The sequence below is a fragment of the Diplotaxodon limnothrissa genome, linkage group LG9 (assembly GCF_057381915.1).
Source record: "Diplotaxodon limnothrissa isolate DT_005_m linkage group LG9, D_limnothrissa_male_GT1.1, whole genome shotgun sequence".
Taxonomy (NCBI): domain Eukaryota; kingdom Metazoa; phylum Chordata; class Actinopteri; order Cichliformes; family Cichlidae; genus Diplotaxodon; species Diplotaxodon limnothrissa.
In genome coordinates, this window is record NC_140604.1 from 2,813,332 (window position 1) to 2,840,509 (window position 27,178).

The 27,178-nt window shown below is 42.9% G+C and overlaps 2 protein-coding genes across 4 annotated transcripts in view; both read right to left on the minus strand.

Moving 5' to 3' along the window:
* The window catches only part of plppr5b (phospholipid phosphatase related 5b), a 126,200-nt gene that overhangs the window by 63,018 nt on the left and 36,004 nt on the right, over window positions 1-27,178 (minus strand). For all 3 annotated transcript variants that reach the window (XM_085362580.1, XM_085362579.1, XM_085362578.1), the window contains one exon: window positions 24,259-24,391. In XM_085362580.1, the coding sequence (XP_085218706.1) occupies window positions 24,259-24,391 (133 nt within the window). The remainder of the gene's footprint in view (window positions 1-24,258; window positions 24,392-27,178) is intronic.
* LOC146624977 (uncharacterized) lies at window positions 20,523-24,248 on the minus strand. Its single transcript, XM_085362576.1, has 3 exons — window positions 22,148-24,248; window positions 21,696-21,831; window positions 20,523-21,440 (listed from the first exon to the last, which is right to left on the minus strand). The coding sequence occupies exons 1-3, from the start codon at window positions 22,741-22,743 to the stop codon at window positions 20,688-20,690; spliced, it is 1,485 nt and encodes a 494-aa protein (XP_085218702.1). The 5' UTR covers window positions 22,744-24,248; the 3' UTR covers window positions 20,523-20,687.

Sequence of the window (27,178 nt, forward strand, 5' to 3'; positions counted from 1 at the left end):
ACAATAGGCAAGCAGCTTGGTGTGAAAAAATCAACTGTGGGAGCAATCATCAGAAAATGGAAGACATACAAGACCACTGATAATCTCCCTGGATCTGGGGCTCCACGCAAGATCTCATCCCGTGGGGTCAAAATGATCATGAGAACGGTGAGCAAAGATCCCAGAACCACACGGGGGGACCTGGTGAATGACCTGCAGAGAGCTGGGACCAAAGTAACAAAGGTCACCATCAGTAACACACTACAACGGCAGGGAATCAAATCCCGCAGTGCCAGACGTGTTCCGCTGCTGAAGCCAGTGCATGTCCAGGCCCGTCTGAAGTTTGCCAGAGAGCACATGGATGATACAGCAGAGGATTGGGAGAATGTCATGTGGTCAGATGAAACCAAAGTAGAACGTTTTGGTATAAACTCAACTCGTCGTGTTTGGAGGAAGAAGAATACTGAGTTGCATCCCAAGAACACCATACCTACTGTGAAGCATGGGGGTGGAAACATCATGCTATGGGGCTGTTTTTCTGCCAAGGGGACAGGACGACTGATCCGTGTTAAGGACAGAATGAATGGGGCCATGTATCGTGAGATTTTGAGCCAAAACCTCCTTCCATCAGTGAGAACTTTGAAGATGAAACGAGGCTGGGTCTTCCAACATGACAATGATCCAAAACACACCGCCCGGGCAACAAAGGAGTGGCTCCGTAAGAAGCATTTGAAAGTCCTGGAGTGGCCTAGCCAGTCTCCAGACCTCAACCCCATAGAAAATCTGTGGCGGGAGTTGAAAGTCCGTGTTGCTCGGCGACAGCCCCAAAACATCACTGCTCTCGAGAAGATCTGCATGGAGGAATGGGCCAAAATACCAGCTACTGTGTGTGCAAACCTGGTAAAGACCTATAGTAAACGTTTGACCTCTGTTATTGCCAACAAAGGTTATGTTACAAAGTATTGAGTTGTATTTTTATTATTGACCAAATACTTATTTTCCACCCTGATTTACGAATAAATTCTTTACAAATCCTACCATGTGGATTCATGGATTTATTTTTTCACATTCTGTCTCTCACAGTTGAAGTGTACCTCTGGTGCAAATTACTGACCTCTGTCATCATTTTAGGTGGGGGAACTTGCACAATCGGTGGCTGACTAAATACTTTTTTGCCCCACTGTACACTGTAACATGCCTCTGTGGGATAGGCATTTATCCTGGCTAATGCTATAGCTCCCAATGACAATGATTTTTTTTCTCAGCACTACTTTAACAATGAGAGATAGAAACTATTTTTATACAGCAAAACATAATAAATGGCATTTGCAATAAGAAAAATGTGTGATTCGCACAAGTAACCTCGTTGTGCTGCCTCTTCTGTCTGTGCTTTATCTTCCAACAGAATGATGGTGTTGCGACACTGGCAAAGTGCTCCATAAAATAACAAGGACAGGACATAAATCAATCAGCTTACTTGTACTTTCAGTGTGAATAATTCCCTCTGTAAGCAGCCTGTTCATCTCCTCTGTTCCTCACTCCTATGTGAGTCTGCACACAGCCGGCCTTGAACAAAATCCCCTGCTGCTCACCATCACACACCCACTGTGACCATCACCCAGGTGCCACTGTCCATTCACGCTGCTCCTAACCAAACCAACCAAGCATGGAGGGCTTTAACGGAAATAACAGCTTCCCTCGTACAGGAGCCCAGCCCGCTGACGCGCTAAATTACCTACTGACACCGAGTCGGACAATCGCTTCTCACACACACACTGAAAGAGGTGTTTACCACACAAAAACACACATATGTATATGAGGTTCCATGATGTGTTGCTGGGTCAACCACAGAAGCTTTTCCAATCACTGTCAAGCGTCTGTGCTGCTGCAAAACTAATTCAGCCAAGGCTATGAAGTGTGCTGCGAGACATTAACAGACAGGCGGCACTGCAACAGTTTAGTGTGGCATATCTTTCTTCTTCTTTCACGGATTCTAGTTTTAAATGTCACTGCATGACTCATTGCTGTTCCTTTGTCATCCCCCAAGAGCCACTGAGGCTTACTGCCGACAGGTCATTTTCTTAATAAGCATCAAATAGGTTTTGTCAAGCATCATGTGACTCAGTCACCAAGTGCTCGCCGCACAACGCATCGTTTTGACTCTGTCCCACTTTCTGAAGCGAGTGTGGAAAATGTGGAGGCGCTTACAGCGAACCCATCCCCCTCTTCCTCTTTGTTGTAGGGAACACAGAGAGAGATGATCAAAATTGCTTATTAGGGCATAAATCTAATGCCTGCTTCAAACAATGCCATGATCTGCCGCAGAGCCGCTGTATAGTTTGTTTGTTCTGTGTAGTCGCTCCTCTCTTGGTGCATATCTGTGTGTCGGAGGGTGAGGACGGGTGAGGCAGTGCACCTCTTATTTGATCTCCAAAGTGCTGCAGTGTGATGTGCAGCAGAGTCACTGTTATCACAGTTTCCCAGATCCCCCCAAGTTCATAAGCAACACTTTGGAGTGCTCAGCTGTAGTAAGCTGTAAGTAAGTCCTAATACTGGACACAGTGTTAAATACAAAGATGCAACAGCAATACGCAGTGTGACACAGTGTGAAAGTGTTGATTTAACTGTGAAATGTATTTATTGGACAGAGACTGAACTTCAGTTTCATTTTCCCCCGTGGAGCTCGTTGAGTAATTGCGAAGAATTCGTCAGTACTGAAGAACACATAAGCACGGAAGCTCGTTAACATTTACGTTAGCAACTTCTACTTATATGTCCTGTTTTTCTCCCCAATGTTGAACAGCTTTTTTTTTTGTCTAGGCAATTCAACTAACCAGCAGATACGACACCTTCAAGGCATTGACTTTAACTGAGTTAGAGGGCTTGTGGAAAACATTGTTCAAGCTAAACAAAGGGTTAGAGTTAGCAAAGAATCTAAGAATGCAGGAGTAAGGGCAAAGTAAACAGTATCTGCCAGGTCTGGTCCAGTCAGACCAACATCTACTTTCATGTTCCTACACTAAATTAAACACAAATGAGGAAGCAGTTTAAGAATCTGAATGCTCGGAAAGCTCCCGGCCCAGACGGCGTGTCTCCTGCCACCCTCAGACACTGTGCAAACGAGCTGGCCCCAGTGTTTTCTGGCATTTTCAACTCCTCACTGCAGGCATGTCATGTGCCTGCCTGCTTCAAGTCCTCCACCATAATCCCTGTCCCCAAGAAACCTAGGATCACTGGACTAAATGACTACAGACCCGTGGCTCTGACATCTGTGGTCATGAAGTCATTTGAGCGCCTAGTTCTCTCCCATCTCAGGACCCTCACGACCCCCCTCCTGGACCCCCTGCAGTTTGCATATAGAGCCAACAGGTCTGTAGACGACGCCATCAACATGGCCCTACACTTCATCCTGCAGCATCTGGACTCCCCAGGAACCTACGCCAGGATCCTGTTTGTGGACTTCAGCTCTGCCTTCAACACCATCCTTCCAGACCATCTCCGAGACAAGCTTTCCCAGATGAATGTGCCTGATCCCATCTGCCGGTGGATCACTGACTTCCTGACGGACAGGAAGCAGCATGTGAGGCTGGGAAAGAATGTCTCGGACTCCCGGACCATCAGCACCGGCTCCCCTCAGGGCTGTGTTCTTTCTCCTCTGCTCTTCTCCCTGTACACCAACTGCTGCACCTCCACCCACCAGTCTGTCAAGCTAATCAAGTTTGCAGATGACACCACCGTTATTGGGCTCATCTCTGACGGGGATGAGTCTGCCTACAGGAGGGAGGTTGAACGTCTGGTGTCCTGGTGCAGCCACAACAACCTGGTGCTGAATGCCCAGAAGACAGTGGAGATTATTGTGGACTTCAGGAAGCACACAGCCCCACTCCCCCCCATCATCCTGACTGACACCCCCATCACCTCTGTGGACTCATTCCACTTCCTGGGTACCACCATCACCCAGGACCTGAAGTGGGAGCCCACCATCACCTCCGTCATCAAGAAAGCCCAGCAGAGGATGTACTTCCTGAGGCAGCTGAAGAAATTCAACCTGCCAACACGGACGATGATGCAGTTCTACACTGCAATCATCGAGTCCATCCTCACCTCCTCCATCACCGTGTGGTACGCTGGAGCCACTATCATGGACAAACAGAGACTGCAGCGTGTTGTGCACTCTGCTGAGAAGGTGATTGGCTGCAGACTCCCATCTTTGCAGGACCTGTACACCTCCAGGACATTGCGGCGTGCAGCTCGGATCTCAGCTGACCCTTCTCACCCTGGACACAGTCTGTTTGACCTGCTCCCCTCAGGCAGGAGGCTCCGGTCCATTCGCACCAGAACCTCTCGCCATAAGAACAGTTTCTTCCCCTCTGCTGTTGGACACATGAACAATAACCGTATGACTGTTCCCACCACTAACACATGACCCTACGCTGTGTTCACTGCATCATTCCATGTTTGGCACTGATCACCACCTGCACTCATGTATATATCTTTCAACGTAGCACTCTTAATTCTTACTCTCATGTATATATCTTTCAACGTAGCACTCTTAATTCTTACTCTCATGTATATATCTTTCAACGTAGCACTCTTAATTCTTATTCTCATGTATATATCTCATGTATAGCTCATGCACATATCTTTCTACGTAGCACTTTTAATTCTTATCCCTACTTTTATTTTTTCATGTCTATTTAAGTGCTATTTATGACACTATGTTTGCACTGAAGCACCGCAGCAATTTCCTAATGTTGTAAACCTGCTCAACATTTGGCAATAAACCCCTTTCTGATTCTGATTCTGATTCTGACAAATCAAACTAGGGGCTGCTCACTACACAATTACTCTTTACAACGCACAGTAAGGAGACAGTCCTCTAATTTGAATAAAGTTCTAATAAATAGCATAAGCATAATGTTTTTCTTATTGTGTTTCCGACCCGCTGCAGGTGATATCACATTCTAAACAGCGTTTAATCTTTGAAAATGAGTTTTTCCACAGCAGCAACAATATCACAAATCTCTCTGAGGGCTCTTTTACTCTCCTATTTGTGTTTCTATAGCTGCTTTTGAGAACAGCCCCTTACAATTCAAACTGCTGATAAGCTTCACCAGCAGGCATTATTAAGACAATCAGCCCTTCTGGTCTGATATGAAAGAATTAGTGCACAAATCCTTTGCACTGGCAAGGGAAAGAAAAGCAACAATGTTCACTGAAGACATGCAGGAAAGCTGCTAAAGGATCAGAAAACATCAAAAGCTGAATAGAAAACAATGATTATTTGTATGAATGAATAACACTACATACATAATAGGGAAGAGGCCCAAGGTTTGAAAATAATCTCAGTGTGTGTCAAATAACACACACTACAGAAACAAGGAGCTCAGACAGCAGCAGCATCTTCTTCAACCAGTTAGAAGAAAAAAAACGAAGAAAGGAAAGACCATAAACAGCAAACAACACACAATGCAGGAGAGTTTAGACAAAAGTTAATTACATGCAATAGTGGGAATCAAAAGTCTAGAGTAGAGGTGTCCAACTCCAGGCCTCCTTGTCCTGCTAGACCTCAGTGCAGCGTTCGATACTGTCGACCATAATATTCTATTAGAGCGATTAGAACATGCTGTAGGTATTACAGGTACTGCACTGCAGTGGTTTGTATCATATCTATCTAATAGACTCCAATTTGTTCATGTAAATGGAGAGTCCTCTTCACACACTGAGGTTAATTATGGAGTTCCACAGGGTTCAGTGCTAGGACCAATTCTGTTTACATTATACATGCTTCCCTTAGGCAGCATCATTAGAAGACATAGCATACATTTACACTGCTATGCTGATGACACCCAGCTCTATCTGTCCATGAAGCCAGATAACACACACCAATGAGTTAAACTGCAGGAATGTCTTAAAGACATAAAGACCTGGATGGCCGCTGGTTTTCAGGCCCCTCTTCTGTGGAACCAGCTTTTTTTCTATCTCTACTTTCAAGTGCCTTGAGACAACTGTTGTTGTGATTTGGCACTGTATAAATAAAATTGAATTGAATTCAGGTGTGTTGACCCAGGGTGAGATCGAAAACCTGCAGGACACCAGCCCTCGAGGCCTTGAGTTGGACACCCCATGTCTAGAGTGAAGAAGAAACACTCAGTGCATCATGGGAAGCCCCTAACAGCCTAGGCCTATTGCAGTGTAACTAGCAGGGGTCACCTGATCCAGCCCTAACTATACGTTTTAGCAAAAAGGAAAGCCTAATCTTGAAAGTAGAGATAGTGTCTGTCTCCTAAATCCAAACTGGAAGCTGGTTCCACAGAAAACTGAAAGCTCTTCCTCCCATTCTACGTTTAATTATCTCAATGAGCGCTCAAAGTGCTGAAGTAAAGAAGAAAAAAATATTATATAGCAACCATTAACCACTTACCATCTAGGAACCATGAGTAAGCCTGAGAGCAAATTGCTCTATTAGGAAAATTAGGTACTGTGAGGTCTTTAGAGTATGATCGCGTGACACTCGGATGAGCCACTGACAACGTCTAGATGAACAGAATCAACAGTACCATGTCTGAGCAATGTTTTAGCCGATACTAATTCATCGTGTGAGTGTGAGCAGCACACAAACATGAACAATACTGCAGTCCGCCCAACAGCTACAGATGATGCTGACATCAGTGCTTTTTTCAGGTTACACATTGCTCCATCAAATTCCAGAAGCTTAGGGAAGACTTCAAGAGACTTTAGCTGAAAAGAAAATACCTTTGTAAGCAGCAGTGGTGCACTTAAAAAAAAAGGTTAAAGCTGCAGTGCAGTGTGCTCCCAACGGGCTCAAAACTTTTAAATATTGATGTTATCTGGACTGTTTTACATAATGTCACTTACAGAGTAGGCTGAGCACGAACTTTATAAATGTAAAGTTCAACAAGCAAAGCAACAGAGGTAAAACAGACTCCTGAAGATGAGTGCACAAGTGCCCCACGACCCTCGGCTGTGTTCTAAATATAATCTTCCCTGAGCAGCACAGCCTGTGAGTCATTATGCAAAGCTACGCCTGGCCTGAGTGTTAAGGGAAGGCTATGGAGCTGCAAGACGGCTTGGTTCACATCATGCAAATGTTGGCTACAAACATGTGTGAGCATGCATACTTATGCACATGAACAGATACACTCAGGCACACATGCAGAAATGCAAACACATGGAATGTGTCAGGTGTGAATACTAGCACGCTCTAATATTTGTAAAGACGCAAGAATACCAAAGAAAACGTGCAGGAGCCACTGTGGTGACCAAAGTGAGCTGGTCTGTGACAAACACAGAGGAAACTGATGCTACTTCATCGTTTTTCTTCATCACACTACAAACGCAGGTGTACAGTGCATCAAAGCGCTTCATTTGTTCCACATTTGGTCTTGTTACAGCCAAAATGGATTTGACTTAGTGTTGTGTGTGTGTGTGCTCTCTCATCCACAAGCTCTCCTTGAGTCTGTGTTTTCAGTTTGTTTGTTCCTGCCCTGACCCGTGATTGGATTGTTTACCTGTGAATCACCATCAGTAAGAGCTAAGTTTTAAACTTGTGTCTGGCTTGCTGAATTCTGCATTATGGGTCCTAATCTTGCCTGTCAGTGGTGCACAATAAAGGTGCCATCATGGTCCCCTTTGACAAGAGGACAGAGCCTCAAAATAATATCCCAATATTTCAAGGAAAATGTTATTGTGTCCTTTTCAAATAAGCTATTGTCACTGATGGCACTCTGCCTAATTTGCAGCAATATAGTGCCACAGCACAAGCCAAATGTGAGCAGAAAGTAATGATTTCCCTGGACACTGTTTGGAAGGAGGCCCCGGGGCAGACCAAGGAAACACTGGAGAGGTTGTATGTCTCGGTTGGTCTGGGAATCTTTCCATCCATTTCTTTAGCTTATCCGGGGGTTAAGTGGAAGAAAATGGATGGATGGATGGAGAAGTACAAACGTAACTGTGTAACACTTCAGTTTAACAACTTCTAAAGTAACCTTGCAACTCATCAGGAGCTGCACAATAAAACTGAAAAATGTGTGTTAGTTTTGTCCCTGCTTAGTTTAGCTCCTGTCCCAGTTTTTTCCTTCCATCGCTGTATTTAGTCTAATCTTGTGTGTGTTACCGTTCCACTTCAGTCATATTTATTGTCCCAGACTCTCTTTGTCTCTTGCTCAAACTTCAGCTTATCCTCCCTTCATTTTTCTAAGTTCCTATGCTTCCTGGCTGTTATTCCAGTTGCTTTCGGTTTCCTTTTAAGGCATTCATCAGCTAGTAAAGGCTCACTCAGAGTCCAGCCCAGTCTGCTGAGGGTGTCTACTTTTGGGTCCTCTCTCTCCCTGCACTCCATTGATGAAAGTTTGCTGTTTCCAGATTTACCAGAAAGACTTTTCTCACATATTGTACAGATCACTGCTTTGTTGAAGTAGCTCCCTTTTTACTGAACCTTTATCAGAGGTGGACACACAGTTGTCAATGTCAGACATCTCTGGGTTTGTCTCGTGTGTTCACATTAACACATGGTGTTGCTACAGAAATATCATCATGATATGAGGCTTTCCTTAAATCATGTAAAATTTATACAGAGATCGTCGCAGGAGATTAGTTGTGCTATGCTATATTGGAATAGATCTCTTAAACTTTAAATCCAGGTGTTTTGAGTCAAGCATCCAGCCAAGCATGTAAATAATGAGTCCTAACCCCCCTGGAAGTATTTAGGAACCACAGCATGGAGACCATGGAAAATCACCGAGCGGTTTCACCAACTGCTGAGGTGGAAAATGCCAAAAAGTCACCAAAGCCTCAAAGACCAAAAACCATTGAGACCAAATGGGTCTCCATAGTCCAACAGTCCTTTTGTAGGTGTAAGGTGTAGTAAGCATAGGACAACCAGTCAGAGTGTACTTATTATTCTTCATTCAACTTAGATAATATAGTGTTACTGTTTCCTTATGTATTTAAGATTCATATTTACCTAATTTCTTTCTTTATTTGACTCGTCCCTGATATCGCACTTTAAAATCTCAAAAAAACGTTGCAAATACGGACTTTTTACAGCTAAGGAAGATACACGTGTGGTTTAAAGTGAAGTTAGAGATCCAGTGATTTATAGTCAGTAACATGTGCCTAGATCAGTTTTACAGCAGGTGCTGTGAATGAATGTTTCAAGGAGGCAAACTGCTAGAGATGGGAGGTGATGTCCCATACAACACACAGCTGTTCATTTGCCCATCTGCCATCCCATCTGTGTGAATGTGAGGTTCACTCAGACTTTTATCACCAAACTTGCTATATTATGCATCGTCTTGTTTTGGAAACAAGTGTTGGTTGTTATAGAATAATTCAAGCTGAAAGATGCTTCAGCATTCGCTGCAGTCCCAGATGGAAGCCTTTCATGCTGACACTGACTAATCAGAAATGTGGCTCTTTCAGTAATGTGAAGACACATGTCATATATCTTGACACTATTTATGTATCATAACCAAAATAAAAAAGTGGAAAACTACAACAGCGGAGCTAACAGGTCTCTATCTTGCTTCACTTTTTAACACTTTGTGCTGATACCCTTTAACACCCCAAAGCAACTCCTCAGCTTAAAAGTCAAATCAACTCAGGAATCTTTTGGCGTTGAGGCTCAGAGATTCAGGCAGGCCCAAGCAAACAGGCGACGTGGAGCCTTCATTACTCCACACAGCACAGCACAGTCTTTCTGGGATTCATTCATCTGTGCTCACTCACTGTGCCAACAAGCCTGCCCAAAGTACTTATCCATAGTCATGCATAAATGCACCATAATCGACACAGGCAGGCATGCTGCATAAAATGGGATTTCCAGATTGTGTATTTTAAAGAGTACTTTATAATTTGGAATAACAGCTGCTACTAATGTTACTGTAAAGAGAAACTGACAGCCCTGAGACCCATTAGATGATAGTAGCAAAAACCTTATTTCTACCCTTTAAAAAAATAAATAGATTTTTAGGGTGCCAGCCACAGGATTTTTCTGGCAAAGGAGGAAATGTAGCTCCTGAGTCAATCCACAACCTAGATTGTAGAAAGTACTACCAGCTCAAGTCAGCTAAGGACAGATGGTAACCAAACTGTCATGTTTCGGCTGTGTGCAGGCAGGAATTGGACCCAAACGCAAACTCACTAGAAACGGGATTGAACTCCAAATGGCAGCTTTAATTGCTAAACAAAGAACGTCTACAAATCCTAAACTGAGAAGAATCTAATAAAACACACACAGGGAGAAACACACAGCATGACGGCGATCACAACACTGACACAGAGAAACACAGGGCTCAAATACACTGGGAAGTAACGAGGGGAATGAGACACAGAAGGGGAGCACAGCTGGAGAAATCAGAACTGACGAGACAAGTGAGCAAAGTAGGATACACTCACATGAGACACAGACCTTCAAAGTATAACAGGAAGTAGCACAGATGCAAACTAGACTAGGGGAGACAGGAACTAAGAAACACAGAGAACAACAACAAAGAGACACAGAGGGCAGCTACTAACTACTCAGAGAACTAAACAGGATACAAGAAGGCCAAACTAAGACAATAGACTATAGAATAACAACAAAGAACTAAGAGCATAATACAAAAACTCAGAGACACAAGAAACTCAAAGCACTGGCTCACCGACCCAGGACCGTGACACAAACGACCTGCAGAGGACATATTGGAACACTAGATATACAAGTCAGAAACATGTTGGGTTGATTGTCTTTAATAAAGTCCCACGGAAGAATTGTTTACATCAAAGTGTAATCACAATCACAATAACGTCATTTATCTGACACCAGCGATGTCTCCCAGTGTCCATAAGGGGTCACTGTAGACCATAAATTTGCTTCATAGCACGTCATACAAGTTGCTAATAGTAAGGCACGAATATGGCAAAGCTAGCAACAGTTAAACTAAACAGCAAAAAAGTCCTTTAACTTAATTCCTGATACAACTGGATGTAATTATTGAATAGATTATGGCCACTGCTGTTATCTCAGTGCTAAATAATCTTACCAACATAGTATCAATGTACTGAGACACATAATTTTAACATGCACGAACAGTTACAACCAGCATCATGCCAATTAACTTGCCAAGGGAATAACACTTACTGATTCATTACGGCACAACTCAATCACACTAACTCAGTTACAGCTGCAGCAGCTCCTTTAGGTATATCCACTCTGCATGCTCAGCACATGGTGCGCTTGATTCTTGCCTCTAGACACCCCGAGGCAGAGCAGGTAAATTTGAACACGACCTATAATAAACCTAATTCCTTCAACTAAAACAACAGTCTGCAAGTTTCATACCCAAGTGAATCATATTCCCAGAACAATCCAGAGGATCTCTGTCACCTATATTAAAGGGTGCCCAGCATTATTAATTATTAGATAACCACTCTCTATACCCCATCACAGGCCAAGGTCACCACTAATGGGATCATCTCTCAATGTTTAAGCGTGGAGAGAGGGACAAGACAAGGATCCCCACTCTCACCCTAATAATTCGCAGTTTTCTTAGAACCACTTGCCATTCCACAAAAATATCAAAGGTAATCAAACCTCTATATTAGAACACAAAATTCATTTATATGCTGATGATATATTACTGTATTTACAAGAACCAACAAATTCAGTAAAGGACATATTTCATCTCATTACAAATTTTTCACGAACATCAGATTGGTCAAAATGAATTACTAATAATACTTCCAATAATGAAGAACTCAATGATTCCTGCAGACCAAGATTTGAACTTTTGAGCTATCAAAAGCTAGGTATAATTACCTCCCCCAAATTATCACTCACTTACTCCAAATTAATAATTTTTCCTTAATGATTGCATCAAAATGTTTTCAGTCCTTAGACTGTGTTACTATTTAGCTAACCGAATAAAATACATCATAAGATGGATTCACCAGAATGAAGCACACAATCGATGGAATGAAACTTTCAGACTTCCCCTTTATTACCGCTTCAGTTATACGCCATAACTGCCTCAAAAACCCTTTGATCTTCTGCACCTTAACGGCCTGGTGAAAACCCTTGAAATCACAAACTCAAAATAAAACCTCTGTAAGGTTCTATCAGCCAGTCATCTGTTTAACAACAACAACTAAAGAACAGTTAAGACAAAAATGTCCAACCCACAGCCCTTTACAACCACTAACACATGTAAAAGATGTTTCAATTTCAATTCAATCTGGCGTTTGGAGGTGATGAGGCAGGAGATTGGCGGATCCCGCCTACTCCCCCCCTCCTGTCCTTTCTCTTCCCTTTATCTCTGCCTTGTGCTGGGGTCCTCCTGGCAGGCCCAATGCCTGGTCCCTGCATCCGGCTGTCTGGGGTGGGCACCTTCTGCTCTATCGGGGGATGGCAGGAGTGGTGGGGGTGGGTGGCTGGGTGGCTGGGTGGGCCCATGCAACTGGGGTTGTGCTTCAGCGCCCTGGTTGTGCTGGCAGGTGTCCTCTGTGGGTCTTTTTGCAGTACATCGGCTCCTGCAGGCTCCTTCCAGTCTTTATGTTGCTATGGTGGGTCTGGGATGAGCCATCTATTTTCTGTTAGACCTTGGTTGATGAGCTGTGGGCTCTGGTAGAGACCTTCCTGTACATTTTGTGATTCTACATGCTGGTGCACTGTGGCTTGATCTTGACCTTCATTGTTGCGGCTGCTTAGGGTCTCTGAGTTCATGGGTCATTCTCTCACCACCATAGGTGTTGGTGTTTGGGCTCTGGTGAGTCAGGTGCCTGTGACGAGAGTGGGGGTGTCCTCACTGCATGAACCACCATACTGCCTGTTGTCATTTCCTCGTTCCTGTTTTTCTTTTTTGGGATGTTGCTATGGTACATTTTCCCTTCATAGATAGCAGATGGTTGTTTGCGGCCGAAACACCCAATGAATCGGGGTTACACAAGTGATGATGTCTCGTATTGGTGGCAAGTGGTAGTTCATGTCAGTCTAAATGAAGAATCATATTGTCACATAAGGGCTGAAACACCAAAGTAGTTTGAGTGCTTCTCCCACCTGACTGAGAACCTTCACAGACATATTCTCCCACCTCCAACCCACTCAAAAATTGTGCTAGTTATTCTAGGGATTCTAGTTCTATCAAGCCCTCTGATTAAGATGTGGGTTTATGAGATTGGGAAATCTTTTATTTACATTTTCCAACTGTTTTGGAAATAGGATTGTGCTATAATTTTCACTGTTCACAAGTGTAGCTGTTCTAAATTTTACTATGAGATTGAGCTGAGAAAGGAACCAAATAGGCTTAATTCAAAATAACAGCATGTCATATTTTCACCCTCTCAGCCCTCCATGGATTTATATTTCATTTGATCTTATTTTACTTTTGGTTGAGTTCCTTGCTGCTTCCTCTGACAAGCCTGTCTTTTTCTTTTGCCAGGCGCAGTGATTAGTAGTTTTTCAGAGGGCAAAGCACTATCCTCGTCTTGTTTTATTTGTATAATTGAGCTGCCATTTGCTTAAGACACTTTTGTACCTTGTAGCAGAGAGAATTACAGAGTTAAAGTGAGGCTTTTAGTTAAGCTATCTATCTCCGTTCTATAGCCTCTACATTGTGCTAATGACGTGTGCTTCATAATGATGAAGTTCTTCCTTCTTGCTTTTAGAATAGCTTTTCCTTTGTTGGATAAAATATTGTTTTTGTGGCAGTTCTCCTCTTCGAGCCAGAGCCTCGGTTTTAGGGTAAAGCAATTCTGAATCTGCATTAAAGTCATTCTTCTAGCGGGGATGGTGTTGATTCTTAATGTGGCACACTTTCATTACTTTACAAAACCCCTCTGCAGCTAAAGCTCTTCATCCTTCTTCTCCATGTTGCTGGGAAAAGACAACTTTATCATAAAGTCACTGTGGAGCACTTTCATAACTGACATCAATTAACACTAAGACATGAGCTTTATTCTGATACACTCTGGCACTGTTTAACGCAAGACAACCAATTCCAATATAAGATAAAGGGATAAAAGGAGCTTTAGTCTGCAATGAGAGGACTGTTAATGTTAAGGAGCAGCATGAATAGTGTGCTGAATGTGTAAATGCAAGGATAAAGCCAGGCCCCCAAGTGGATTCATCCCTAAGGAACTATGTAATACTCCTCAGTCTTATCTCCATCTCTCAATTACCCATCAGAGAGAAGAGGCCAACCTGCGGTGAATGATTCTTACACACTGACTCTGTTACTCTGATCTTCTCCTTAGCCCTTTTGTGTGACGTGTGAGAAAAATATTGCATTGAAGTTGGATATTATCGCATGGGCTCTTCTTCTTCTTCTTCTCTTTCGCTGCATCCTTTAGTGGCCATCCCTCTGTATGTCCTCCTTCACTACATCCATGAACCTCCTCTGAGGTCTTCCCCTCCTGCCCTTCAGGTCCATCTTCATCATCCTTTGTCCACCATTCAGTATCCTTCCTCTGCACATCTCCAAACCATCTCAACCTCTTTAACTTTGAGCTGTCCCTCTGATGTCCTCTTTGCTTATCCTGCCCGTGCTGCTCAGTCCAAATGAACATCTTCAGCTCATGTTGGGATCTTGGTGTCTGTCTAAGAAAGCAGCTGATCGAGGCAGCTAACAGGAGTGCAATGGGAATCAAGCTGCCAGAGAGACACTGAAAATTGCAAAAAGGTTTTGGAAGAAGCCATGTATGGGTCGTGCCAGGTTCTTTTTACAGTGGTGTTGAAACCCAGGCTGGCATGACAGAGCCCCAACCTGTGTAGCTGATGGGGGCACTGGCCCAGATGGTGTCTGAGCTGGCAGCTGTGCATCTGAAGCAGTTGGAGGAGGTACATGCCTGGAGCAAGCAGCAGACAGAAGTATTGGAAAACCTCATCACTTGTTCTGGCTCCTTGCTGACTGGAGGAGGCCCAGGTGGCAGTTATGAGCCTCCACGCAACAGCAAGGGCACCCTTCCTACATTAGATGGACCATCCTAGACTGGATAGACCATTGGTGCTGGTTCCGGAACAGTTTGATAGGGTTGCAGACAGCCCTTCGCTTAAGTGAGGCGACTGCATGAAGCCACGGCCAGGAAGCTGCAGCCCTAAGTAAACCTCAGCTGCTCGACACTGTCGTCCAGGAGCAGTTTGTCTCGGTCAGAACAGTGGAGTGAGTTCACTGTCACTGGCTGGCGAGCCTCAAGCAGCTTGGGTGGAACCACCATGGGAGCAGCTGGGGCAAGCAGCGACCAACTGACCAGTCCTGGCCCAAAGGAAGAGGCACCCGGTGGCATCACCAGCCCGGCCAGTGGTTATGGAGCTCTAGCCATTTCCTCCCACTGGAAATGGATACTAACCCCTTCTCTAACCCCTTCTCCTCTGTTGTTTCTCTGCAGGTCATGAGGGCTATGGAAGTTGTGCTCAGCTCATTGGAGCAGCACAAGCATCAGAGCAAGAGTGCTGGAGATGTGGGCGACTAGTGCACATCCGCCAGGACTGCCCGTTATTGGAGGTGAAGTGGGTGTTCCGCGTCGCCCATCCTGAGACATCCTGCCCCAGTCCAGGAGACGAGGGTGCCAATGGTCACAACAAACGCGATAAACTGATCTGGAAAGCCAGCAATGTTGTGGGGATGGAGCTGGACTCCCTTATGATGTCCAAGGCGAGCACAATGGTGGACAATACCTCCCGCCCACACTATGACATCCTGGCCTGTCACAGGAGGGTGTTCAGTGAGAGACTGAACTTACCCAAATGCACCACTGAACGGCACAGGAAATCATTCCTGCCGGTCCATACGGGTCAAACCGCCAAATTAATGATGTAATTTTAACTGCCTTCAATCAGCCCTCACACATCTGACTCATATGTTAGAGTGCTGTTCATTGACTTCAGCATTCAACACAATCATTCCCCAGCAACTCATTAACAAACTGGATCTGGTGGGGCTCAGCACCTCGCTGTGTAACTGGCTGCTGGATTTCCTGACAGGAAGACAGCAGATAGTACGGGTCGGCAACAACACCTTTAGCTCAAGAACACTGAATACGTGGGCTCCCAACGATGTATGTTGAGCCCCCTTCTCAACTGCACACCATCACACAGCTACATCAAGTTGGCCTCAGACACAGCTGTGTCACATCAGCAACAACGATGAGACATAGAGGAGTGAAGTTAACCATCTGGCTGAGTGGTGCAGCAACAACAACCTTTCCCTGAATGTGGAGAAGACTACGGAGATCACCACAGACCTCAGGAGAACTCACACCCTGCACACCCCACTAACCATCAACAGTGCTGCTGTGGAGAGGGTAAGCAGCACCAAGTTCCTGTGTGTGCACATCTCAGAAGATCTCTCCTGGTCAAAGAACACAGCATCACAGCCTCAACCGCCATTATTGGAAAATCTCGGAAAAAATAGTCCTTCATAAATTGCTGACCTTGTTAGAGACTAATGGAATCAGTGAGAAATTCCAATCTGGGTTTAAACCACGCCACAGTACCGAGACAGCGCTATTAAGAGTTTTTAATGACCTCCTTTTAACTGCTGATTCAGGGCGCTCAGTGGTCCTAGTTTTATTTGACTTAACGATACGGTTGATTAGGGCTGTTCGATATAACGATATATATCAGCTGACGATATAAAAACGTCCATCGTTTCATTTTACGCTATCGTTTGTTTCGTGGTGTCGCAAAAGAAACTGTTTACGTCAATATTTGTGTGGATGCCCTCAAGGCATCTCTTTATTCTTTATTCCACTATATTCCAGTTGCTTCCGTACACTTTTTGGCACTTAACTACTCCCACAGTTTTCATCCGATTTTCACCGTTCAAACTTTAAAAAATTCTGCTCTTTCTGCTAATGCCGGCTATGACTTTTGGTGTTCATAACTTCTATACTTTTTGAGATATTGAATTTTTTTTTGCAATATTTTTTGCCCATTTCTGCCATATCATCAGTGGCCTCACTGATTTTCCTTGCCGGGCTGACCTGTGTTTTAGCTCAGTGAGATGAGCGTCAGTTCTCAGACTTGGAGGCCCAGGTTCAAATCCCGCTTATGGCAACATTTCTTTCAATCAACAGTTAAACTTTTTTAACTCTTTTCAACACAAATTTAAGCTTTTTCAGCCCTTTTCAGCAAACTTTTCAGTTTTTTCACCACTTTTCAGCACAAATACCAGCTTTTCAGCTGTTTTTAGTAAAAACCTCTTTTCAGCAGAATTTTGCTCATTGAACTCTTTTCAGCACAAATTCTTCTGATTGAACTCTTTTCAGAAAAGTTTTTCAGTTTTTTCTGCTATTTTCAGCAAAAACCTCTTTTCAGGAGAATTCTGCTTATTCAACTCTTTTCAGTAGAAATTCTGCTGATTAAACTCTTTTCAGTAGAAATTGTGCTGATTGAACTCTTTTCAGCAGAATTTTCATCTCTTTTCAGCAGAAATTCTACTTATTCACCTCTTCTGTAAAATTTTCAGCCTTTCCACCTCTTATCAGCCCAATGGACTACTTGCACTAACACTTCCGCGTTCTATGTAGTCCTGCTCCAGTGCTTCCGGTGCGGTTAAACCATGGCGACGTTCTACACTCGATGCCTACAAGAGCTCCCAAAATTGAACATCACCGATGTTCATCGGATTTGCAGAGTGACGACTACTCCCGCCAGCAAATTAGATAAAGGATTTAAGTTATATGCTGCATCATATATACACAACTACGAAGGTAAGAAAACGTAAATTAACCGACAAAGAAACGCTAGCTAACGTAAAATGCAAACACTACGTTACTCCGCTATGTCCTTCATTTGATGTCAGTTCTCTACATTACATGTTTTCTTAAACGGTGTTTTATGTCGTCCTAAACTATAGTTGAGGTTTTCTTAACTAATGTCACTTTTGTTGTTAGACACTGTTATATTAGCGTTAGGTAGTTGGCTAACTATGGAGGTAGTTAACTACCTAATGCTACTCTTGCTAAGTGTAAAATATATATGTTTAAGACATGCTGAAATGAGTAATACAGAAATAATGCTAATGGTACTTGTATCTTTATTCAGTGTCCAATAAAGACAGGTTGTCAGGGGAGGTCGGTGTGAGAGCCCTGTGCTACAGGTCGATGAGGAAGAGTGAGGCACCACACAGACTAAGTGTAGGCAGGAAGCTGTGTAAAGTTGTTAATCCCCGTTCTGTGGGGTTCAGTTCATTTAAGCATTAGTTAAGTTCATTCCTAAAGGCCCATCAACTTGAATGTTTTCCTTGTCTCCCTGCTTTATCACTCCTAATTTGACTAGTCAGATAGTTAAATCAACGTGTGTTTGGGTGATCAGAAACATTTGACAACAAGTTAATACTGCAAATATACACAATCTAAGTTATTACAGTTATCAAGCATGGTTAAGTTGTTTTAATAGGGAGAGAAGGAAACACTAAGCATTCAGGAGGGTACGTAACCATAACACTGAACTATGTTCCTGTTCGGCTCTTCCATGAAGATGTTACATTTTTAATTTTCGTTCTTTCTTCTTAGATTAAGCTTCTGGATTCATCGCCGGTGATACTGACACATAGCCAGTGCTCCTGTGTGGCAGGCGCTGTTATGTGCAATCACACAGTGGCATTGCTCTTCCAAACAGCACACTACACAACTCAGAGTGCCGGTTGTCCCCCCTGTGCATAGCTGCACGGAATCTGAACAGCAATGGCACAAGCCACGGACAGTGGTAATTTAAATGAGGTTAAAGTTTTTGAATTAGTCCATGTTTACATATGAACAGCAACACCATCCATAGTAAATGTGTCTTCTGTTAGGGTGTGAGGCCAGGACCCATCAACTCCATGATCTTCACTAAGTCAGTACCAAATAGGATGGCCCAGACTGGAGTACGGTAATTACATTTGTAAAATTTGGTTTCATGTGTTACAAATGTATGTTGCTATTTTTTTCATACATACATGTGTCAGAATAGGTATTAATTTACATACAACATTACACTTTCTGAAGACGGCTAACTCAGTCATGTACATATACATCCCAGTCTCTAACTTATGCACCACTGTTTTACACCTTTTAGTTTTTAGTTTAGTTGTTGTTCAGTATAATAACCTTCTCCCTTACATTATTGTCATTGATGTTTTCTTTAGGAGTGGCTTCTACAGAGGCATGGTGGGTCCGTTACCAGATCCCTGCTTGTTCAGAATAACGGAGGCATATGCAAAATTTAATATTGAGGACAGGCCACTTGTGACCACAATGAACATGAGACCTGACAAGCCCCTTGTGGAAAGTGCCTTTGGGCTGGTGCAGGAGGGCAGTGTTCTGTCATATCAGCAGCCGGTTTTGACAACCCGGTACATCACACTACACCGCGATGCACCACCAACACCGCACTTGCCTCTGGAGGGGTATGACATCTTGCCATCAGATTGCGTGTTTGTGTGCTCAGAAGAAGAGCTTCTGCATCTGAAAAGCTTGTCTGTAACTCTGGAAATGGATCACAAAATAGAGGAAGCTACACGTGAGCAAAGCTCTTCGTCTGAGTGGCATCAGCTCCGCAGGCCCAGAGTGACTGCCTCTAGGTTTCGGGAGGTGTGTCACGTCAGAGGCCAGAGCTCGGCCGAGTCACTAGCAGAGCGTATATTGAAGGGAACAAGGCAGACAGCAGACATGAGGAGAGGAACTGAGATGGAGCCTGCAATAGCAGCAGAGTATAGTAGGCTAATGAATGTTAACTACTCACCCTGTGGTCTGGTCATTCACCCCATTGCCCCCTGGCTTGCTGCATCTCCTGATGGTGTTGTTTTTGACCCCAATGAATACCCCCAGTTTGGCTTCGTCGAATTCAAATGTCCCAATGTACAAAACTTTATTGACTGCAAATATGTGCAGATGGAATGTGGTACCCCTAAACTAAAAAAGAGCCACGCATATTACTGGCAAGTGCAAGGACAACTGCTCATCAGTGGGATGCAGTGGTGTGACTTTGTTGTGTGGGCACAAGAGGACTACCTAGTGCAAAGAATATACATGGATATAGATGTGCACAATGCAATCAGAGAAAAGGCAGACTATTTCTTTTTTTACATATATATGCCAAGATACCTTTGTTTGAAAAAATGAACAGTGAAAACAGCAAAAAGAAAAACAGATCCTTCAGGCTGGCTGGAACAAAATAACTGATGTTTTATTTTCAATATATTTCATGAATTCTTTTGTTGTTACATGTTACTTTTATGTGACATCAATAAACTGTTATTTAAGCAATGGCATCAATTTAATTTTTAAAAACACACATTAAAACATTGAATTTGTGCAGAACTTATTTACATGGTAAGTATTTAAAACTCCATGCCTAGCATACTGATATACATTTAGACAATAACTGAACTGTAGAAAATGACAAATGGTATTTTTGATGTTACAAAAGTTCAATGTCACTTATGGTTTTAAAACGATTTAGTGATTTACTTTATAATTTTGATAAATAGTTTTGTTGAATCTGAATAGTAATAATAGTAGTATAATTAAACAGTATTATTAACATTAAACATTTGCAATGAATTTGAATTATCAATAACTGAAACTCAACTATCGGCACTCAAGTACCAGTTCTGTAATCAAGTATTGTCAGCTGAGAAGGAAGAAATGCAACTGTAGTGGCCTCAGCTGCAGGTCATTTTCCATAAGTTACTGGCACTGGTGTCTTGGGAAAAATCCATCTTGTCTCACTTAACCCATTTTTTAACTAATGCTGTGTTCTGGTAATTTGACAGCATACATGCCACTGCAAACAGTTGGTTGATATTATAAACATGTGACATGGTAATGATGCTATCAAAAAGTTTGTTCTGTTTGATCCTCCTAATGACTCGCTCCACATGCACCCTGAGTCTGGCTATGGCCTGCGTCTCCTTAACCTGGTATGCTGGCATCTGCTTCTGCTTAGATAGAAAAGGTGGGCAGTACACTTTGCATTTACAACAATCAGTGATTAGGAAGCCCTTATCTACCATCACTGCCATGTCTTCAGTCAACTTCTCAGCAATGCCTGATTGTTTGAATAGTTCCTTGTCACTAACCGAACCAGCATACAGATTAGAGATGAATGTCACTGGACCATGTGGAGCTATGCCAACCAGGGCTTTCATCATACAGTGGGATTTGTACGAAGAGTACATTTCACTTTGGAGAAGTGGTGAGGATGGTGTCTGACACCTCAGCTCTGTACAGTCAAGGATCATCTGGGTGTCTGAGAAATCTTTGAATTCCTCAGGGAGGTAAGCTTGCACTTCTTCACGTGTAAGCCAGATGCACTGAGACCCCAGTGCAGTGGCAAGAAAATTTGTCCATGTTGCAATAATGCGGCTCACTGTGGACTGGTGTATGTTAAAGCGGTGTGCCAGGTCCCTCTCCTTCAAACCAACTGACAGGAAAACCAGGAAAAGAAAAAACTCATCAATTGGCTGTAGCAGCTGCCTCTGGAAGGTGAAAACAAAAGGGAAAATGTTACTCCTTAAGCTATGAACTAGTAAAATTATTCTTTTCTTGGCTAAATGTTTTGTAATGGTTAGGCATACCATACTGTACCATGGGGTAAACAATGAGGTGCTGTAGTGCACAGGTGTATGTATGTAAAGGATACTGAGTCATAATGTACATAATGTAATGTTATTGTACATAAATACAATAACATTACACCTCTAGTTCTAACTACCAACAAACCCATAACCTACTGTTGATGTGCGTGCAGGTGTCAACACTTCTTCGTTCCGATTGGCAGCTGACTTGGCTCTTGAAACCCGGATCATTTTATAGATGCAAGGCTCAATCAAAACCCAGAATGCCATCAAATGATCATAGCTTGGAAATCTATTCACGAGAGAGACATACATCGTGTCAATCATTAATTAACATTACACACTGACATAAAAATAATGTGAACTGTGACAAATATGCTAATGGAATGCTGTATAAAATAGTCTGATTAAGAGTATTTGGTGTTGTATTTTACCTGTAGCATTAGGATATCGTTTAAATACTAAAGCATCTACATAAAACATACAATCAGCAGAGAAAAAGTAAATTTCTATTTTGTTTTCATTAAGACTGGAAAAACTTTCGAAATTTAACTGATGGTGACCTTGGTATATTTTAAACAGTTAGCTTGAATAGAACTTAGATGTACCTGGTATAGAATCGGATGTCAGTGTCGGAGCCAGCAAAACGCTGTAACCCAAATTCTCGCTGGACACGTAACTCCTGTATTTTCTTCCTCAGAGTCTCCACGTCTTTGGACAGGTCTTCTGCAGCTGATGCAGATATGTCCAATGCAGATGGCTCAGGGATTGAGCAGTAGTCATGATCTCTTGTAAGACTGTGCTCTTCTTGATCGTCAGGAGGAACTAGTTCAGGGCGTCGCTCCGTTCTCTCCCAAACACTACGCCGCGGTGGTTCAACTTTATAGCCATTCCACTCAAAAAGTGTTGGTACAGCACCTTTAATAAGCCGCCTTCGACCATCGAGGGTTGTTGGCTCTATGAGTTGATCACTGGCAAAGTGTCTGCAGCAGACCCTGGTGTGAGAGGTAATCGTGAAATGATCCCGGCGTATATTTACCAGCCATTGTCTTCTCAAGTCGGAATGGGTCGGAAAGGCATGAAAACTTAGTATGCCGTTAAATTTGGCTGAAGCTGAACAAAGTGGGACACAGCAATGCTCGGAGTATTTCTTCTCCTGTTTTTGAAAATGTTCTGTTTTAAATACTTTCCTTTTTATACTCATTCTGAAGCGACATTAGCATAGCTACCGATAGATAAGCAAACGTACCGGAAACGCACAAGCGGTACTATTTGGAAACGGAAATACGTCACATGCCCTAGTGCAAGTAGTCTATTCTCCGCAGCTTCTGCTCATTTCAGCACAATTGTCAGTCTCTCCACCTCTTCTTTGTGAGAAAGACTGTGGCGCAGAGAGATATGTGCCTGCCTTGAGTACCAGAAGGGCCAGGTTCGAATCCTGCTCAGGGTAACATTTTTTTTTTCAACCTTTTCTGCTTTTTTCAGCAGACATCTTCAGCGTTAAGGCATCCACACAGCATTTTCGCAGGAAATGCAAATTTTTCTAGTTTTTCATCATTTTGATGGTCACTGTAGTGGCTATATTAGTTTCTTAAAGTTCTCTCTTTGTCTTATATTTAATATAACCACACTACGGACGGACAAGTGCCTGTTTTTACACGTTGTCGTTAGCAACCAAGACGGTAAAAAAATGGCGTGGCTCCGCCGTCTGCTTGTTTGTTTTGCATACCTTTTACAATAAAGCTCAAAATCCTGTTGAGACTTTTCAAAATAAACTAAATCCCATGAAAGAGTATGGAGAGCATTTATGGATGAGAAGCAAAAAAGAGCCATCGGGTGCTAAAAAATAAACCTTAGACTCAAACGTTAGAGCAGGCTTTTCCCGGCAGCACGCCGTGTAATAAATACTCACAAAGAAAACAACGGCCGTTACAACTTATGTCTAAAAATGTATCGTTTCATGCATCGGTTAAAAGTCTCAACTCCAGGTACATGACGCCCAGCTGGAAACACTTCAATGCAAGTCAATCTGCCTGAGATTCACAGAATTTACAGAAAATGTTAAATTCTTGTGATTTATATCGTTATCGGGATGATAGATGTCTTATATCGGGATATGAGATTTTGGTCATATCGCACAGCCCTACGGTTGATCACAATATTCTCCTGGCAAGGCTAGAACAAGTAGTTGGACTTAAAGGTAATGAATGTCCTTTCATGGTTTAAATAATACTTATCCAAGAGGTCTTTCTCTTCGTTTAAGGCATGGCTCTGTAGAGCACCACTGTCACTGTGGAAATGCAAACGCACCCACATTTGCCACTAAAAACAGACCTGCAACACAAACGTATTCAGGAGCCCCCAGTTTTAATCAGAAACACTGATAACCCAACAGCAGCAGCAATGATGACGCTGGCACAGTTACACAATGCAAAGAGCAAACAGGTGGAGCTTTACTGAGACGATTAGTTCAGGTTGAGTGAAAGAAAAGTTGTTTCTAGCGTCCAAAACATCAGTGCTGTTCCTGTAGTCGATCTTAGTTTTTCAGTTTAGTGGGAAAAAGTGTGTTTGTTGATCAAAGGACCTGATCAACAAACTCAACTAACTAGTTTATTATGTGAATGTCACATGTGGCCAGTTTTCTCACAGACTTATAGAAAAACATTCAGCTTTGACAGGTGAAGTAACAGAAACAAGCATACACACGCCTAAAACTTACCGAGGAAGCGGAATGTCCTGCGTACCAGTGGGTTGAGGTAACAGCAGTCTCCGGTGGCCACCGTCTTCTCTAAACGGTCAAACTCCTTGGACGTGTACTGGACCAGAAACAGCACAGTCTCTGTCACTGTGATCTAGGAGAAATAGGGGCCACATACACAAAGACAAAGAAAACAGATTACTGAAAGGAGCAGCACTTTACCTGTGAGTGGGTGCTGCTAGTGTGGGTGGTGTTATTTTGTCAGTCATTCGTACCAGTGCTCTCTCAGTGGGCTCCATCACTAGTGACACAGCTGCTGAATACACAAAAGGACTCAAGCCTGTCTATGTGCAAATATGTATGCTTTTGAAAACAGGACCGAGCCCACTTTCTATGCAACTCTCTAAAGTTGACTATTAGCCAAAGAAAGCTGCTACAGACAAACATGGCAGGCCACTGATCCTTACACTATAGAAGTCTTCCAGTCCCCAGGGTGAGGTCTGAAGAGCTGGAGCAAACGTCTAAATCAGGGACGGATGGAAACCTTTCAAACAAGTAATTTTCTAAACAGCTGTTTACGTCAGGCAGCTTCAATGCAACATTAAAATTAATTATAAATAAACTGTATTTATTATTGTTTTCAGACACTGATGCCAGTGAGCAGCAGAATGGTGAATGTGTAACTGATGCAAAAGAAGCCAGTGTGTGTTTGTGGAATGAAAGAACAGTGTAACAGTGTAACAGTGTAACAGTCAGTGAATCACTGACATGTGTGTGGCACCGAGTAATATCACACTTTATTAAACACACAGTTCCTGTTAGCAGACACACTCATGTTTGGGTCTGGATGTGGGATTTCTCTTCATGAGGAGAAAAATATGAAAGATCATGCCACTAGAGAACATAATAGCTTTTAGACACAAAAACTACGGTGGCTTAGGGAACCAGTGAAAAGTGATAGAAACCCGAGGTGACCAGTAAAAACAGGTACGGTGGTTGACGCAGTCACTCCTCTTCAGCTAAGGCAGTGTTTCCCAACCACTGCACCGCGGCACATAGGTGTGCCGTGAGAAATGATCAGGTGTGCCGTGGAAGATTATCTGGTTCCACCTGATTAGTAATCTAAGCGATCGGTGTGGGTATCGGGCAGAACAATTACATTCTCTTCCACTAGAGGGCAGTACAACTACCTGCTCTAATTAAATGGGTTGCCAGCTGTCAGTAAAACAGAAGAAGACGAAGAAGAAATTACATAACAGCCATGCTGTGAGTGAGCCGATGCAGCGTAATAGTAATAGATACATATGTGAAAGGACAAAGTAGTCAGTGGGACCTGGTGCTGGAGAAAACTCTGACCCCGATGAGGACCTAGCACAAGCACTAGTCAGAAGAAAGCAAAAAAGGTATACTGGGGACAAACCAAGCCAATTTTTTTCTTACTTCCCCTGTCATAAATCATAGCGCCATAACTCACTTTCTCTCATATGTCCAAGTTTTTCCCTGCAAATACTTTATTTCCCAGTCTGTTGGGACAGTTAACTAAGCAGTGTATTTGGTTCCTCCAGGGATCAAACCAGGCTGCTTTCACTCATTAGGTGAATGTAAAGCATCGCACTCTGGAGCCACTGGAAGAGTCCACACGATAGATCTCTTACATTAGACAACTGATAAAATATAACCAAATAAAACTCAACACCAACGCGACTGGCACCAGGTGGAGTGGAAGTGATGACCCTACCACGTCAGCTACTCATCATTGATATGAGGAGCTGTATTTCCATGGTGACACTGGTAGGGATGTACTGGGATGAAATACACTGCACACCGTGATAGTCGTAACATCAGTAAAAGAATGCAGGGCCTGCACTGTGCTCAGTAACACTGCACTGACCACTTTAAAGCCTGTTTTTCAAACAGAGCCACATGAGCCTATCTGACGATGATGAGGATCAAACTATGCTGGCTAAAAGTCACTGTTTTATCCTTTATTGTACACATATATGTATTGTATATGTGTGAATGTGTGCGTGAATGGGTGGATGGATGACTGGATATGTAAAGCGCTTTGGGGTCCTTAGGGACTAGTAAAAGCGCTATATAAATACAGGCCATTTACCATTTACCATTGTAGAATAGACCGTTGCACTCAGACACTAACAGCAGGGAGAATTCCCCCTCTCTGAGGAATTTGAGGGGGATGATCTGCCTGGACTGTTGTTGGCACCGGAAGGTACAAAACTTTGATGTTGATTCTGCTAGACCGAAAGTTCTCCCCCAAGTTTTTGACCAATCAATCCTGTTTTTATAACTTACAATAAAAAGTGATTACCTGGAAAGAGAAGAGCTCAAAGAAATCATTAAAAGACTCAAATTACCATGACATTCATGCCCATTGTGACTGTATGGAAACCTTTAACCACACCAGTATAGTTAGTAATTAAAACCTCAAGATGTCTTCTACAAGCCAGTACATTGTAGTAATGATACTATTTTTAGAGCCTCATCTCCTGACTTCGGTGCAGAAGATGAAGCTTGAAGAGGAAGACAATGAGGTGGAAATGAGAGAGGAGAAAGAGTAGTGGAGGAGAAGGCATGAAGAAAGACACAATAAGGAAAGAGATCATGTACAAATGCTAAATAGTCAAATATAATCTGAAAGAACTATTTGTGATCCTAAAATCAAAAGTTACTTATACGGTCTCTTGCATACATAAACACATAAAAAGTGAATAGAAGGGAAAGCAATGTTCATTTCAGCCGCTGTACTAAAGATGGTGGGGAAACAAGGCAAGCTGGGGAAACTAAACTAAAACCTAAACTGTAATAAACTCAAATTAACAAATATAAATATATATATATAGCAGCGTGTGGCTGCTATATAAACTCGTTAGCACGGTTAGCTCGTTAACGTGTGTAGCCCCAGCACAGGGCGATCTGCGCT

Excerpts from the sequence above, each read along its gene's own strand:
- LOC146624977 (XM_085362576.1), bottom strand. The coding sequence starts at position 22,743 with ATGAGTATAAAAAGGAAAGTATTTAAAACAGAACATTTTCAAAAACAG. Across the intron at positions 21,832-22,147 it reads GACATCCGATTCTATACCAG|ATTTCCAAGCTATGATCATT; the intron begins GTACATCTAAGT and ends TCTCGTGAATAG. Across the intron at positions 21,441-21,695 it reads CACCTGCACGCACATCAACA|AGGCAGCTGCTACAGCCAAT; the intron begins GTAGGTTATGGG and ends TTCACCTTCCAG.